This window comes from Tachysurus vachellii, chromosome 19 (assembly GCF_030014155.1).
Source record: "Tachysurus vachellii isolate PV-2020 chromosome 19, HZAU_Pvac_v1, whole genome shotgun sequence".
In the NCBI taxonomy this organism is placed as follows: Eukaryota; Metazoa; Chordata; class Actinopteri; order Siluriformes; family Bagridae; genus Tachysurus; species Tachysurus vachellii.
Window position 1 is genome coordinate 10,705,410 of NC_083478.1, and position 16,845 is coordinate 10,722,254.

Consider the following 16,845-nt stretch of genomic DNA (forward strand, 5'->3'; position numbering starts at 1 on the left):
AAATAGTGTACGTAAACCCGTAAGATACCGTACTAGACAAGCACAGCCGGTTATTCTGAATATCAGACTTTGGTTGTTGCATATGATGAAATTTCAGCAGTGCTCATAATGGAAGGATCTTCCATCAAGAATTATGCACGCCAAATACCAAGACATGCGGTAGGAATATGCTTGTTTGAATCTGTAAACGAGCAATTGCTTCAGACTTACTGTAAATCATTGAGTTTTCAGTTTCCATTTAAGGTAGATACAAAATTTCTGTAAGTTCAATAAGCAGGCACAGATTCTGGTTATAGAACACCAGTTATTCTATAGACTTACATTTAGCTTAATCTTAGTCTCAGAGATATTAACACCCATAATTCATACACACCCAGAAATGGTCGTAAACACGTATACACATATACACACACACACACCACATAACACACACGTGCATATGTAGATGTTTTCTTTTAGAGAGACACCAGTTAGTACAAGAGAAAATGTAATATTATTTAGGATTTCTTTTTGTATTTGATATAGTTGATTACTTGTAATGCTTAATTAGTGATTTCAGATGTGTGGTTCCCAAGTTACCCTCTGCAGAGCTTCTTATCTGGCTTTTATGTAATCTTTTTTTTTTTTTTTAAACTGTTCTAACCTTTTTCTTATTTGCCATTTTAATCAGACATTTGTTGAGAGTTCACTATTACCCAACATAGATGCAGATGTATAATAATTTACAGTGTTAAGTATTTTAAGGGATCTATGTTCTGATTTTTGAGGTTCACCCAAACCTTATCATATGCCTTTTCCCCCTTTATCCTAATCAGCCCTATTCAATCGGTGGTAATATAGAACCTGCACAGATTTATTCGTATGGCGATAGTTACTGTACTGCACTATTTGTTGCTGATTTACGAATTCCCTGTCTTGGTGTTGAATATAGCGTTACTAATACACACACTCGCAGTTTAAATGCTTGCTTTTTGTAGTTTTACAAGAATAACCAGATTTCGTCCCTACCTTAAAACCAAAAAACAAACAAAAAATGGCCGTCACCTTGTTTTTCTCTCGTTTCATCCAGTTTAGATTCTTGTCTTTTCACTTTATCATGTCTTGGTTGTGGACTTTCTTGCTCCTGATGCAGTGTTGTCTCCTTACCCCATCATACTAACAGTAACAATAATATTAACGACAATAATAATTACGCTTATAATCAGTCTGTATGTAATCGTAGGCAGAAGTTGGGAACGGATAATTTTCAGCTTTGAATACAAAAAAAAAGAAGAAAAACTAACCTTAATCCTTGGTTTGAAATTGAGAAAATTGTGTTTTTTTTTTTTCCCTTGCTAGTTTAAAAAAAAACAAAACAAAAAGACAAAAAAAAAAGACATTACTCCTTTGACCATTGCTACAAGTAGTATTAAATGCACTTAGCTCAGATAGATATTTGAAACTGTAATGATTATAGGTATCTTTACCATATAGCTATTGTTTCCGACCACTTCACCATTAGGGTAAAATTGTAGTCATCAGACTAAACCCGAACTCTGTCAAACACTTTAAGAAGCTTCAGTTAATCAGTGAAGATCGTTCAAAAGCTGATCGGTTCAACATTAACCATTGCGTCCTTGCACAGAACAGAGTTCTCTCTGCTACTAAAAACCAAAGTGCATACTAGCTTACTATTTGCAGACCCAAATTAGAGTTTCTTTGGAAATCAAGAGTTCTACTGGTGCGTAATTGAGATCATAACAGATATTATGGGTCCACTGACAAATACTGAATGAAGGAAACAACGTATTTACATCTTTTTGGTGAAATGTGGCTGAGGTGTGTGTTGTCTGGTTTCTTTGCTAACAGTTTTTTGTTTTTTTTTCTTTCCCCTGTAATGAAGTGTAACCTCAGATGCAAGTCTTGATGCGTTTAAATCCTAGCACCTTCCCCAGTTACAGTTTGGGAAATGTAGCTTCATCAGTAGTCATGGCTAGGGTAAATGTAAGCGCATAACTGTTAACAGGTTCAGACACAAGTTATTGAGAAAAGTCCTTGCTTGTGCATTCCTGTAGACTATTGTCTAGATGGTAGATTTGATTTTTTTGCTTTAAAAACTGTTCCCTTTCTACCCTAGCTTTTGAAGCCCTTCACGGCACAGGACCGCCTATGTGCTTTTGACCGGTGTTGTAAGGTTTTGAGCCCGTTAGCGATAACAGCAATGTGTTTTGTACATTGGCTCCCTGTCATCCCCACCCCTCACCCCCATCTTGCTGGATGAATGCCCTTTGTTTTATCCTTTTGTTTTTAGAGCATGTTGCCCCTGCAATGTTGTCAACATTTTAAAGTCACGACCCAGTCTCATTTGTAGGCAACTCGTTCTGTCATCCGATCCGTTGACCAGGATAAACATGTGGATGCATGCATCAAGGTCTCCAAAAGAACTTGTGTAGTGAAGGGTGAAACTTCATTATTATTATTGCTGTTATGGTTATGATCGTTATTAACAGTTTCTCATTTTTAGTCAAAAAGAAAGCACCAGGTTGTTTGGGAAAGAAACCTTTTTTATTTGTCTTGCCGTCGTGGTCCGAATTCATGATGCATTGAGAAGAAAGCCAAAAGGCTGAGAGAAAGAGTTTGAGGTTTGGCAGTCATGTTTGTATGGTGGGAAAATGACTTACAGTGCTGAAATAAAATTTATTCTTTTAGTAAAAGTTCTCTGTTTATTTATGTGAACTCTTATGTATATATGTTGTGTATTTTCTGACTCAGTGTAGGTTTTGAAAGAATTTTGACATTTTGACAAGCACAGTGCTTGAAGAGCTATTTGATCTCGTAAATGTTCTCAAATTGAACTTGAATCTGCTTTCTGTTAGTCCACCAACTTCTATTTTATGTCTAAACCTTTTCCTTTGATCTAAGGGAGATCATTAAGTGTGTAGGGAAAAAACCTGAATGCCACCTGACCATAACCTAGCACTATGTTCTGTTCAGCGTGCAACTGCTACTCAGATGATGGATGCGTGGAGCCTCACTGGTGAACCTGACAACAGATCTACACATGACGTTTACAATACAGTGGATTATATATGTATTTTTTATTTTATTTTTTTTAAATAACTGCAGTTAGGGTGCTCTGATTCTTTTAACCTTAACTGAAGTGTGTTCATGGTGAATATGTCTCACTCATATCACTGTACTCAATATCGTGTACACATACCATAATACTGTCACATTGATTGTATATCTATAAGCAACACAGCCCTTTTTCTTATCCTGCAACAGGGCAGGTTCAGGTTCAAGGCAGGGGTGATGAAAGACTGCAGACAGCTCACTGTCTCACTGGGATGGTCTAGATATGTGATTTAGAGATTTTATATATAATTACATTACCCACTTTAACCATTTCTGATATATCTGAGATGTGGAGCTTGTTTTAAGAGAAAATAGGATTACAAAGGTAAATAAAATGGAAAGAGAGTCTGCACATTCCTGTTATGATGGCAGGTTTTTGTGAAGTTAAAAGAAAATAAACCAAGATAAATAAAGTCAAGATTTTCCACCCCTCAATGTGCAATCAAAACTTGCAGTTCAATAAAAAGTTATATAACCCAGTTAAAGAAAACTTTACACCCCTAATCTAATACTTTGTTAAAGCACCTTTTGATTTTATTCCACCGTCTTTTTTGGGTCAGTCTATCAGCATGGAACATATTCTTAATTTCTTTTATGAAAACATTTTAGATCCATTGTAATTTCATCTGCTGTGCACAGCCTGCTTCGTCACCCTACACATTTATTTATTTATTTATTTTAAGCTAGATTCATGTCTGTGCTCTGGCTAATTCATTCAGAGACATGGATCTTTTGTTGATACTCCATTTTCTTTTATTGTACATAATGGCCTTTACAGTGGTCTTGATTACATCTAATGATTTGGCAATGTGGTGTCTCAAGTAGTCAAGGCTCTGGGTAGTTGATTGGAAGCTCTGGGTTCAAGCCGTAGCTCTGCTAAGCTGCCCCTGTTGGACATTCGATCAAGGCCCTTAAGCCTTTCTACTCCAGGGATGCTCTGAATGGACCATGAGTTTTTCACCTTCTGTATCCTGTGTAGCACAAGCAGAGATGGCAAAGGAGTTGGAGATGCATTTGGTACCACTTGTGTACTTTTACGTCTGTCTGGCTCCACTATAAAGAACTTTGATAGAAAAATATTTGATATAAAACATGATCATTAAGACACAATATGGCCAAGTATTTTTTTGTTTATATTGTCCCCAAAGAAGCCAAAGCTGCATATTGCCCAGTGTACTGATGCTGGATCTGTAATTTTATAACCTTCATCCACAATCTTGGAAGGTTACCTGTCTAGTCAGATTAGTGAACCAGAAGTAACTGGTGGTCAACATTCTAGCACCTCTGAGCAGTTCCTGTTTCAACACAAATCACAGGTGTATATTAATGTACTTTTCTACTCCAACTAATAATCAAATCATAATCGTGCTCAACAAAGCCGAGCACATCACCCAGGCATCGACTACAGACACAAAAAGGTGATGATAATGAAATCGATATCGAAATAATAACTAATAACTCTCAGTGTGTCCCAGTTTCCACAGCAACGCCCACTGAAACGTCAAATCTCGCGATATTATCTCACAAATCTCGTCCGGCTGCTGGTCTAAGATGGCGAAGACATATTGGAGTCAGTGTCTCAGGTGAGCAAAATCATACTATTTCCTTATTCGTGTAAATATCCGTCGGTGTTAGAGGCTTACTGTTCCTTTCTTTTAAATGTTTTAGAAAAACAGGAGCGGAAATATCCGAATTGCGCGTCTCTGAACCGTGTAGTTTGTTGCTCATCATTTCCAGCGGCCATTTTTAAGAACAATATACAGTATTAGCATGTCTGAGATATCAGCACTGTATTAGCTCGATGTTATTAACATGTTTTACACGAAACCTACATTGACTTCAGAGGGGTTAGTTTGGTCGTTTTGACGTGTCTGGTATCAATAGAGCTGTTTTCACCATTTCGACCATATAGCTGTAATTATATATATATATATATATATATATATATATATATATATATATATATATATAATGTTAGCTACATGTTAACCAAGACATTAAGCTCACTTAAGCTTCACCTTATAGATCTATACACCTCTTACACCTCCTGTAGGCAGACAGACACAACGATATCTGACCTGTTCGCTTTATTTGTGTTCAGTGTTTCTGCTATATTACACTTTTTACTATTGAAACTACTATTGAAGGTTCCCTCAAGCTGCATGGTCTTTATTTAAATGTATTTATTGGTGTAACTGCAGTTTTATTTCTCTCTTGTGGCATGCCAAAAAGTCATGTCTTTAGGTCCATGGTGCAACATAACAAGATAAACTGCCATAACATTAAATACAACCTGCCAAACATTTTGGAGGTTTCACCAAAAAGGTTTTGACCTATTAGGGCTCGGACTCTACAAGACTTGGAACCAAGACGTTAGCAGCAGACCTTTTAAGTTCGACAAGTCTCGAGGTGTAGCCTCTATGGATCAGACTTGTTTGTTCAGCATATCCCACAGATGATTGATCAGATAGAGATCTGGGGAATTTGGAGGCCAAAGAAACACCTTGAACTCCTCAAACCATCCCAGCAAGTGTGTGTGTGATATATATATATCTCTCACACACACACACACGCTAATTCTGGTGTTGTCTGGCCAAAGCCAGTGGAGCTGCACAGTGCTGGGCTGTGAGTACAGGTCCTGCTTGAGAATATTGGGCCTTTATGCCACCCTTATGGAGTCTGCTTCCGACAGTTTGGTCAAAAATCCTGCACACCCTTAGTCTGCTGGACTAGGTCATTTTGAGGTGCTCCTCCAGATCCTCCTCACACAAAAGAGCAGATAATCTTTTGTGCCCTTCTGTAGCTCTGTCCAGCTGCCCTCGTGTAATGGCCTGTCTCCTGCTATCTCCTCCAAATCAGTCAGGAAGGATAATTAGAGAGCAGTTGTCTGGCAGATTTTACCATCACGTGAGAGCTTAGATATGAAGGTTGTGGTCTTTTAGTGAGCAGATCTGACGCTTGGGGGACAAAAAAGTGACATTCATTAGCAGGTACAAACAAAAACCCTTGCAGTTTAGGCCACACCCACTTCTGGTTCCAATCCAAATACAGAACAAATATTTGGAGCACTAAACAGGACTAGAACCAAATATCACTACCTGTATCTATGTTGCATGTAGTTGGTCTAGTGATATTAACATTTTGTCAGCACCACTCTCAGACCACCACTGAGATAAACTACAATAACTGTCCAGAACAAAAATAATATCAGCACAACTCTCACTAATCTGATGATATTTATGTTCTGGACCATTGTTGTTTGAGTGTTGCTACAAGAATCATGCAAAAAAAAATGTTGCTGTGGTCTTGAGCACCACTGTTTCACTGCTTGCTTGACGAAATAAAACCGCTGATTGTGGTTAAGTGGTTAAGGTTTTAGGAAGTGGTTAAGGTTTTAGGAATTGAAGTTCTGGTTGAAAGTTCACGAGTTCAATTTGTCAAGGGGTGGGGTATATTGTGCGGCAAGTGAAGTCATTTCTTGAAGTTTGTCTTGGAAATATCGGTGAGTGTAAGTTTCTGTGTGACTTTGACATGGGACAAATTGTGATGGCTAGACAGCTGGGTCAGAGTATCTTCAAAACAGCTGGTCTTGTGGGGTTGCTGGTATGCAGTGGTTAGTACCTACCAAAAGTGATCCTAGGAAGGACAGCCGTGACAGGTTCATGGTGCCCATAGCTCAGTGATGGGTGTGGTGGAGTAAAGGCCAGTCCATCTGGTCTGACAACACAGATCTACTGTAGCACAAATTGCAAAAAAAAAAAAGAAAGAAAATTGCTGGCTATGACAGAAATGAGTCAGATCATGCAGTGCATCACAGCTTGCTGCGTATGCTGTTGTTACTTTGAAACCTATCACCAATCTAAATATTGTCACAGACCAAGTACACACCTTTGTGTTAACTGTATTCCCTAATGGCAGTGGTATCTTTCAGCATAATCATTTTCAGTGCTCCGTGCCACACTGCAAAGGTTGTTCAGGAATGGTTTGACGAACATGACAAATGAGTTCGAGGTGTTGACTTGGACTCCAATTTCTTCAGATCTCATGTGTGGGATGTGCTGGACAAACAAGTTTGATCCATGGAAGTGCCACCACACAACTTACAAAACTCATTTGCTAAAGGATTTGCTAATAACATCTTGGTGCCAGATACCATATGTGTGCATCTTTGCAATAGATCAGATACACAATCCATGTGCGTGTCAGTTCTGTGTTGCGAATAATCCATCAGCCAGATCATATCTGCTCTGCAGTGGACTTGCAGTTTCTTTCCACTGATGGGTGAGTTAGACTTGATAAATTGTGTGTAGCAACAGATTCACTAACACTGCACACATACACTAGGTTTATCTAATACATGCATTCTAGATTCCAAATAAAAGTGCTATTAAACCTAACTTGATAAAAGGACATTATTAAAAATTGCGTTTTATATACAAATAATTGAATAGTTGTTGATAACTTGTTGTGTAAGAGGAATGAAACCCTGCCATTAACTGAAGCTAATTGTCTTTGAGGTTCTAGCAGTCACACTATGTTGAGTCCAGTTGCATCACACAATCTCAGTGTGGATTATTTTCCCATGTAGGCTGTAGCTAATAACCATCTACTGCCAGGAAGATTTCTTTTATTATTTCGTGTTATTCTTGTGAACTTGATTAGCTTTGCTAACAGGGACGTTGTCTGTGTGAGACACAGAGCACTTAGCACAGCTTACACTGACTGATTTTAACACAACCTGAATGGTCTGTGTGTGTTTGTGTGTTTTCTCCCTGCAGCTCACTGGCACTATATATCAAAAACCAATTTCTCTGTAACCTTGCGAGGCTCGGCTAGACCTGGATAAACAATGCAGGGGTGATATGATCCATCGCAGTTCAAACTTTACTGGTGTTTTCAAATGTTTGCCTTTAGGGAGTAGTTTACTGGCATTTTAAAACAGGTGTACATGTTTGTCTTTGTACCAGTAGTTAATAGGATTGAGCATTTTTTCCCCTTCTTCCTCTTTTCTTTACAAGAAATTGTTAGAATATAATTCTGCCTCTCTCTCTCTCTCACACACACACACACGAAAACACGTGCAGGTCTAAGGCTGCTTGCACTATCACACCATCACCTTCCACATTTGAATCGACTTTAATTTCACCAGCGGCAGCGAGTTTATATAGAGATGTTTAATTTTAACTTAAGATAAATTGCTTATGCTGCAAACAAATGAGCGGCAAATTCGATTTACCCCGACAGTTTTCTGTTCGAGTGGATGCCAGCTGTAATTAAAGTCCAGTCAGACTTAATCTTGATCTCGTTTGCTGTTTACTTTTCATAGCTTAACTTCTGAATAAAACTGCTGTATTACGCAGGACAAGAAGGACCTCAGTTTAGAGGATATTTGTATTTTTGTTTTTTCTTTTTACACCATGGTTTTCTATATTTAGAATGTTGTACACAAAGAAGATGACGAGGGTGGTCATATGACGCAGAAATGTTGTTCTTGATATGCCAAGCAAATGTTGCTATTAAAGTGTTATTAAATTCTATTCTTAAACGAAGTGTTTTAAGACTGAAAGACGTCAAAAGATTTGCATTCGGTCTCCTCTCTTATATTAATCTTCTAAAAATATAGAATAAAGTTTCCAACTGTGTGTGTGTGGGACATGCAGAAATTCATTCATTCATTCATTCATCTTCTACCGCTTATCCGAACTACCTCGGGTCACGGGGAGCCTGTGCCTATCTCAGGCATCATTGGGCATCAAGGCAGGATACACCCTGGACGGAGTGCCAACCCATCACAGGGCACACACACACTCTCATTCACTCACGCAATCACACACTAGGGACAATTTTCCAGAGATGCCAATCAACCTACCATGCATGTCTTTGGACCGGGGGAGGAAACCGGAGTACCCGGAGGAAACCCCCGAGGCACGGGGAGAACATGCAAACTCCACACACACAAGGTGGAGGTGGGAATCGAACCCCGACCCTGGAGGTGTGAGGCGAACGTGCTAACCACTAAGCCACCGTGCCCCCCTATGCAGAAATTTGTTTGTTTAATTATTAGTATTATTATTTTTAAAGAATGTAATGCTAATATTTGATGAGATGAGAGAACAAGATTATGGCTTTGTGTGCCAGAGAGAGGAAGACTAAATACCTAAAAATATTTGATTGTAGTTTTATATCTAATCCCTTGGAAAACTTTGTAATCAAAATTCGTTCAGTTTAGTTGCAAAGTAAAACCGAACTGCTGAATCATTGTGTGTCAGTAGGTTTTTGTGATCTAAAGCATGAACTAGTAGACAATAAATGAAAATTTAGTTGAAGGTTATGCAGTCAGTAAGGATGAATATGACCAGTATTTCAATACAAGTTTCTCCCTTTAACACACAGTCACCTGTTTGCCATTTGAACACTCAGTTTTTAGTAAACTCTTGTGTTTATTGTAGTTTCCTTCCAACCCTTTCCGGATGTATAAACTGTGTTCAACTGGTCTAGACACCTGGTTGTATGTATGTATGCCTTCAAGGTTGTTTTAAAAAAACATTTGAGTAGTGTTTGTACCATCCACATTGAATGGAAGTGCTAAGAGTTGCTTTTGTCCCTGGTTTTTAAGTAGCTCTAACCCTGAATCATTGTGCTTGGTTTAATGTAAGATCTTTTTTTTTGTGTAGGTTCCTGAATAGGATACATCGAAGATAGCATGACCACGTCATGGCGTGACCTAAGTGGATGTTCTTGGGTATGACTTTACTGTTCCCGTCAGTCCAGAACTGATTTTTACATGCACCATCTGTATGGATATTTAAATACACTGCTCAAAAATAATAAGGGAACACTTAATCATCCTTGTCTAACACCATGTCACCTTCTAACACCTCATCTTTGAGTCCTGACTGTTCATTACATTCAGCAGCATTCAACATTTAGAGTATTTGTGTAAATTTGCTTTGTTATCTTTAAACTGGTTAACTAGAATTTTAAAATGACATGCAGACTTTTTTCTACTTTAATGTTGGGCTTAATATATTTTTCACTGTCTTGACTTTTTCACAGCTCATCCTGAAGTATATACACAAAAAACCCTGCGGTTCTTCCTACCTCAGTGTTGTGATCATGGTCTATGGTGCTGTGAACTGAGGTAGTAGTTTGTATAGTTTGGGATCACACCAGATCTAGGAGATAACTATACAGCCTACTGTCTTTCTCACGGCTACCTCGATGCATCATGGAGGAGAGAAAGGGCAAGCCACACGCTCCGATGAAATGTACTGCACGGGACATATCTGGATGTGGCTCGGTTGTGCTGAGGTAGTAAGTTGTGTTGTTGTGGGGACTTGGAATGTTTTGCCCTTTTTTTGGAGATAACTATACATCTTACTGCCTTTCATGCCAGAGTCTTGAACGTGAAGTTATTATAAATAATTCCATCATTAATAAATGATGTATTTTATTATGTATTGCTTCTGAATGTTTTTTGTTTTCTTGTCTGTGAGTCAAGAAGTAATTTCAATAAACTTTTTTTCTGAAGTACATTTTCTTTTTTTATTAAACCAAAATATTTTATACATCAGAAAATAATGGTAGCAGCATGTAGCATATATCATTCATTTTCAGTACCCTGGTAAGGCTCACAGTGAATGTGGTGAAGCAGAGCTTATCCAAGGTACACTGGGCAAGAGCCAGGAATACACCAGTTAATCACAGTGCAACACACACACACCCACACACACCCTAATCCACCTTCTGGTATGTTTTTGGTGATGGAAGGAGACTGTGTGAAACTCTTTGAGTTCAAGACCAAGCCAGCGACCCTGGTCAGCAACGTCTACATAGATGCACTACATTAAATGTCCACATAATTTGCTAGTTTCTATATTTTAATATTTCTCCTCTTCCTCCTGTTTTATGGGTAAGGAGTTGCCTTGGAGAAATGAGGAAAAAACTTGTTTTCAAAGAAAAAAGTATTTTTCTCCCCAAAATAGTGATAAAGGTTATAATAATAATAATAATAATAATAATAATAATAATAAAAACAACCCAGTAAACATTCATATAGTCTGAGAAGATCCAGCCTAACCCCTGAACTTGATGTTTCCAGCTTGAATGGACCTGCTCTGTGATCTGAGTGGTGTGAGCTTGTGTCAATCAAATAACCGTTAGCCAATAGAATAGAAGGAGGGGTGTATGCGATTGGTTTGTAAGGCCTTATTCTTCTCTGACGTTGTAAGCGCCGCCTCCAAACATGGCGAACATCAGAAATCTCAAGGTGAGAGAAATTGAATTGGAATAATAAATAAGAATAATGACTGAACCATGCATCAAACCTAAATCTTTGTCATGTGGTATCTGTTTATGCCTTTTTTCCTGATAGTTAAGCTGTAAACTCTAATGCTAATTTATTAAACAGGGCTTCCGGAAAGCTTTTTTGTTGTTTACTGTATGAAAATCTAATCAAAATGTCCACGTGGGATCATTTAACTTTCTCCATCAGTCTCTTATTCACACGTGTTCAGTAACCTCTTTATTCTGGTGAGGGTCAGAGAGCATTCGGAGCTTGTACCTGAAACCCTGGACCCAAGGCATGAATACACCCTGGATTCCAGTCTATCAGTGCATTTTACACACACACACACACACACACACACACATTACATACATACATACATACATACATACAAACACACACACACACTACATACATACATACATACATACATTCAAACACACACACTACATACTGTACATACATACATGCATACAAACACACACTACATACATACATACATACATACATACAAACACACACACACACTACATACATACATACAAACACACACACACTACATACATACATACATACGAACACACACTACATACATACATACATACAAACACACACACACTACATACATACATACATACATACATACAAACACACACACACTACATACATACATACATACATACATACATTCAAACACACACACTACATACTGTACATACATACATGCATACAAACACACACTACATACATACATACATACATACATACATACATGCATTCAAACACACACACTACATACTGTACATACATACATGCATACAAACACACACTACATACATACATACATACATACAAACACACACACACTACATACATACATACATACGAACACACACTACATACATACATACATACAAACACACACACACACTACATACATACATACATACAAACACACACACACTACATACATACATACATACATACATTCAAACACACACACTACATACTGTACATACATACATGCATACAAACACACACTACATACATACAAACAAACACACACTACATACATACATACATACATACATACATACATACATACAAACACACACACACACACTACATACATACATACAAACACACACACACTACATACATACATACATACATACGAACACACACTACATACATACATACATACAAACACACACACACACTACATACTGTACATACATACATGCATACAAACACACACTACATACATACATACATACATACATACATACATACAAACACACACACTACATACATACATACATACGAACACACACACTACATACATACATACATACGAACACACACACTACATACATACATACATACATACATACAAACACACACACACACACACTACATACATACATACAAACACACACTACATACATACAAACACACACACACTACATACATACATACATACATACATACATACAAACACACACACTACATACATACATACAAACACACACTACATACATACAAACACACACACACTACATACATACATACATACAAACACACACACTACATACATACATACATACGAACACACACACTACATACATACATACAAACACACACACACTACATACATACATACATACATACAAACACACACACTACATACATACATACATACATACATACAAACACACACACACTACATACATACAAACACACACACACACTACATACATACAAACACACACACACACTACATACATACAAACACACACACACACTACATACATACAAACACACACACATGTATACATACACACACACACACTTAATCACAGACACCAATCCAGTCTACTGTTTGGGAGGTGGAAAGAAACCCACACAGAAATAGTGAGAAAATGCAGAGAAGCTACTGTACACACAAACAATGGCCAAGATCCTAAAGCTGTGATAAGTTATTCATTCAATTCATCTCTCATGCATTTATGATTTTTCAGTAACCAATTTATCCTGGACAGAGTTTTAAGGTGGTCCATTTATATGGGAAAAAAATTCAATAATTTCAGTGTATTTATTGTGTAATATGATTACATTTTTATTATATAAATGGTGATAGTTCATAGAAACTGTGCCTCATCTCGCTGAAAATGGTTAATGATGTCTCCCAATATTCAGAATAACTTTACATGTCCTTGTTTTTTTCCTTGTTCAAAGGGAATGGTGGGGTTGGTTACAGGAGGCGCCTCTGGTCTTGGCAGGGCTACGGTGGAAAGGCTGATCAACCACGGAGCGAGCGCTGTAATCCTTGACCTACCCAGCTCAGAAGGCCACAGTGTAGCTGTAGCACTTGGCGAGTGCTGTGCATTTGCTCCAGCTGATGTAAGTACCATACGCTGGGATATCCGGAAGAGAACATCACACACCCGTATTAACCGTATATGGCTGTATAACAACTTCCAGTATTTGGTTCCTGACAAATTGAAATGAATGATAATGAGTTCAGCCCCAAAGACATTTCACTTGATTACAGGCTTGCAGAGACATGAAGTTTTTTTACACTGGAATTGCTACATGGCAATTTCTATTTATGTACATTGTACTGAGTGGATATTATTCTGTGGCTCTCCTGATCTAGGTAACATCAGAGACAGATGTGCGCTCAGCTGTAGATTTGGCTAAAGAGAAGTTCGGCCGTCTGGACCTGGCTGTGAACTGCGCTGGTATTGCTGTCGCTGTTAAGACATACAACTTCAAAAAGGACGTCCCTCACAGTCTGGAAGACTTCAGTAGAGTCATCAACGTGAGTGTATTTCTCTTCTAGCACCACCCTAATGTTGTGTAACTGGATTAGTGTTTGTAAAAAGGAGGGTTGAATTCTTTCACCTTGGGTTATAGAAGATGACCACTGCAACTTCTGAAGCTTGATGAATGAAAGTGAGATTGTGAAAAAAACGTTTGAGACACTTTTTCTTTATATATGTGGTGCATAATACATAATAAATAAACACAGCATACATTACCATTAACGAGTATACACCTGACTCGTTTTTTAATGCTCTTATTCTGTTCTTTTTTCTATTCTTTTTTCTTTTTTAAGGTAAATATTGCAGGCAGCTTTAATGTAATAAGACTGGCAGCAGGGATGATGGGCAAGAATAAGCCAGATGCTGATGGACACAGAGGCTGCATAATTAACACAGCCAGCGTTGCAGCTTTTGACGGGCAGGTAAGTCTGTATCCCTAATTTTCTTAGCACTCCTGTGATTCTGAATTCTTCCCAGTTTCAGTCCCCATTTCCTCTGTTTATCAGGTGGGCCAGGCTGCATATTCTGCATCTAAAGGTGGTATTGTGGGAATGACTCTTCCAATTGCTCGAGATCTTGCTCCTATGGGCATCCGCGTGGTCACTATTGCTCCAGGTCTGTAGTACATGCTGCACATGTGATGCATCTCTGTAATGCATTCTGCCTTAAACAGACACCTACTGTATATTTTGTTTCCTAAAGTTGTTTCCCAAAAGAATGTTTCCAGGTCTTAAAAGCCGAGTAGTCTTGTAAACAAGAATTAAGACAAGACAGTAGAAAAAGTTTTTTTTTTTTTTTTTTTTTTTTAATTTTTTATTTAAATTTTTTTCAGAGTGCATATGTACAATTTAAAAAAAAAAGACTTTTAAAACAATTTTTTTATTATAGGTACTAGTGAGTTTAAGATGTTTATGACCTGACTATTGAAGCCTTATTCATTGAGTTTGTTTGAATATTGAATAGTACATAATAAATAGTAGTAATTCAGGGTGACTGGATATGTATTGTGGTCTTTGGATATGTTCACATATGGCCCATAACTTCTCCAAACTGCAGGTTTGTTCTCTACACCGCTGCTTGCTGGTCTTCCTGAGAAGGTGCAGAGTTTTCTCGCACGGCAGGTGCCTTTCCCATCGCGCCTGGGTGATCCTGCTGAGTTTGCTCATCTCGTAACCGCCATTGCTGAAAACCCCATGATCAACGGTGAAGTGATTCGCTTAGATGGTGCCATCAGGATGCAGCCTTAAATAGGAGAGAACCACACAGCGGAGAAGACAACCCAGCAGGCTGTGCGTGTGTGTGTCTGTGAAAATAAAATGGGTTAATGGAATAGAGCCAGATGAACATTCCCAGTTTCAGTGCACTGCGGTTTTACTTCCCAGGACTCCCTGAGTTAAATTTATTCTGCTTGGGTGGTTTTTTCTTCAAACCTCTGGAAATCTGTAGATATATTTTATATCGAAGAGTGTTGCTCTGATTTTCCAAAAATCAACCTGATTTTGCTCTTCAGGTCAGAACCAGCCTTTATACTATTCTGGGAAGTGCCTAAAGTGCATTACTAAGATTTTGATCAGATTACACACAGGCACTGCAAATAATCAAGTAATAAATAATAAAATATCTTGCTGTAAAGCTGGGAAAGTGTTCTCATTCTGCTACTGTATGACACTACAGATACAAATGAAGATTACAGTGTATTTGACTGGCAGCTTTCACGTATGTGTAGGATTTTTTTTGTATAGTATTAGTGAGCTCTACAAGAAAGTTAAGTTTAGTAAAGGTGAGGTGAGGTAAGATACTTTGTCATTGTACACAGTACCATAAAATTTAGTGTGGCAACTCAGACAGCAACAAGGACATTTAAGAAGCAAGCGTTAAGAGTAAGTAGAGTACACCGTAAAATATGTACAAGATTGCACATCAGTGAAATGCCTTGATTATTGAAATGCACATATTGCACATTATATAAAACCATTAGAAGCATTTTGAACAGTGTATAAAATGGTAAAGTGAACCGTAGTGTGTATTTCTTATAGCGTCAAACGTTAAGCTTGGTGTAATGTAGTCAGTACAGTCAATAGAATTCACTGTTGATCTCTAAGCCGAACAGTTCCCCATTTTTGACTGACAGATGTGGATTTGTGCTTTGAGCCATTCTGCATCTTGGTCTAATGTGCATTGGTTTCTGAATTATCTTTCTGCTCACCACAGTTCAGCCGTTCCGCCAACTGGTGTTCCCAATAAAGTTGAGCACAGTAAGATTCATTTTCTGGCTTATTCATTGGATGAAAGCTTTTACCCAAATGAACAAATGTTAAATGATACAGATCTCTATTTAAGGTCATATTTAAATTGGCACTGTAACCAGTTTCAGTTATGAAAGAGATCTTTAATTATAAATCTGAGTGCAGTTCCTCAGAAGGTTAATCAATTTTCTGTATTAAATTCCAAGAATAAGGCTGCAAACCACACTATATCACCACCAGGGGGCAGCACTGATCCAACAAATGCCTGTCAGTGTCAGGCAATTTGGGCTGAAGCCCAAGTTCCAAGTATTTTGATTAGTGTTAGGTTGAAGACCATTTCAAGACCAAGACCAAAGACAATGGAGTCTGG

General features: G+C 38.0%; 1 protein-coding gene and 1 long non-coding RNA gene across 2 annotated transcripts; both read left to right on the plus strand.

The window, feature by feature from the left end:
- The first annotated feature begins 4,654 nt into the window (after nucleotides 1-4,654).
- On the plus strand, nucleotides 4,655-10,647 carry LOC132862234 (uncharacterized). The gene is made up of 3 exons (XR_009650002.1): nucleotides 4,655-4,697; nucleotides 9,789-9,856; nucleotides 10,171-10,647. It is a non-coding gene; the product is annotated as an uncharacterized LOC132862234 (long non-coding RNA).
- A 650-nt stretch (nucleotides 10,648-11,297) lies between these two features.
- On the plus strand, nucleotides 11,298-15,861 carry hsd17b10 (hydroxysteroid (17-beta) dehydrogenase 10). The gene is made up of 6 exons (XM_060894699.1): nucleotides 11,298-11,383; nucleotides 13,640-13,804; nucleotides 14,061-14,225; nucleotides 14,523-14,651; nucleotides 14,736-14,844; nucleotides 15,286-15,861. Exons 1-6 carry the CDS (start codon nucleotides 11,360-11,362, stop codon nucleotides 15,474-15,476), a joined length of 783 nt encoding a protein of 260 aa, XP_060750682.1. The 5' UTR covers nucleotides 11,298-11,359; the 3' UTR covers nucleotides 15,477-15,861.
- Nucleotides 15,862-16,845: the final 984 nt, after the last annotated feature.

Coding starts and splice junctions, on each gene's coding strand:
- hsd17b10 (XM_060894699.1), top strand. CDS start 11,360: ATGGCGAACATCAGAAATCTCAAG. Junction 11,384..13,639: donor CGAACATCAGAAATCTCAAG/GTGAGAGAAATT, acceptor CCTTGTTCAAAG/GGAATGGTGGGGTTGGTTAC. Junction 13,805..14,060: donor GTGCATTTGCTCCAGCTGAT/GTAAGTACCATA, acceptor CTCCTGATCTAG/GTAACATCAGAGACAGATGT.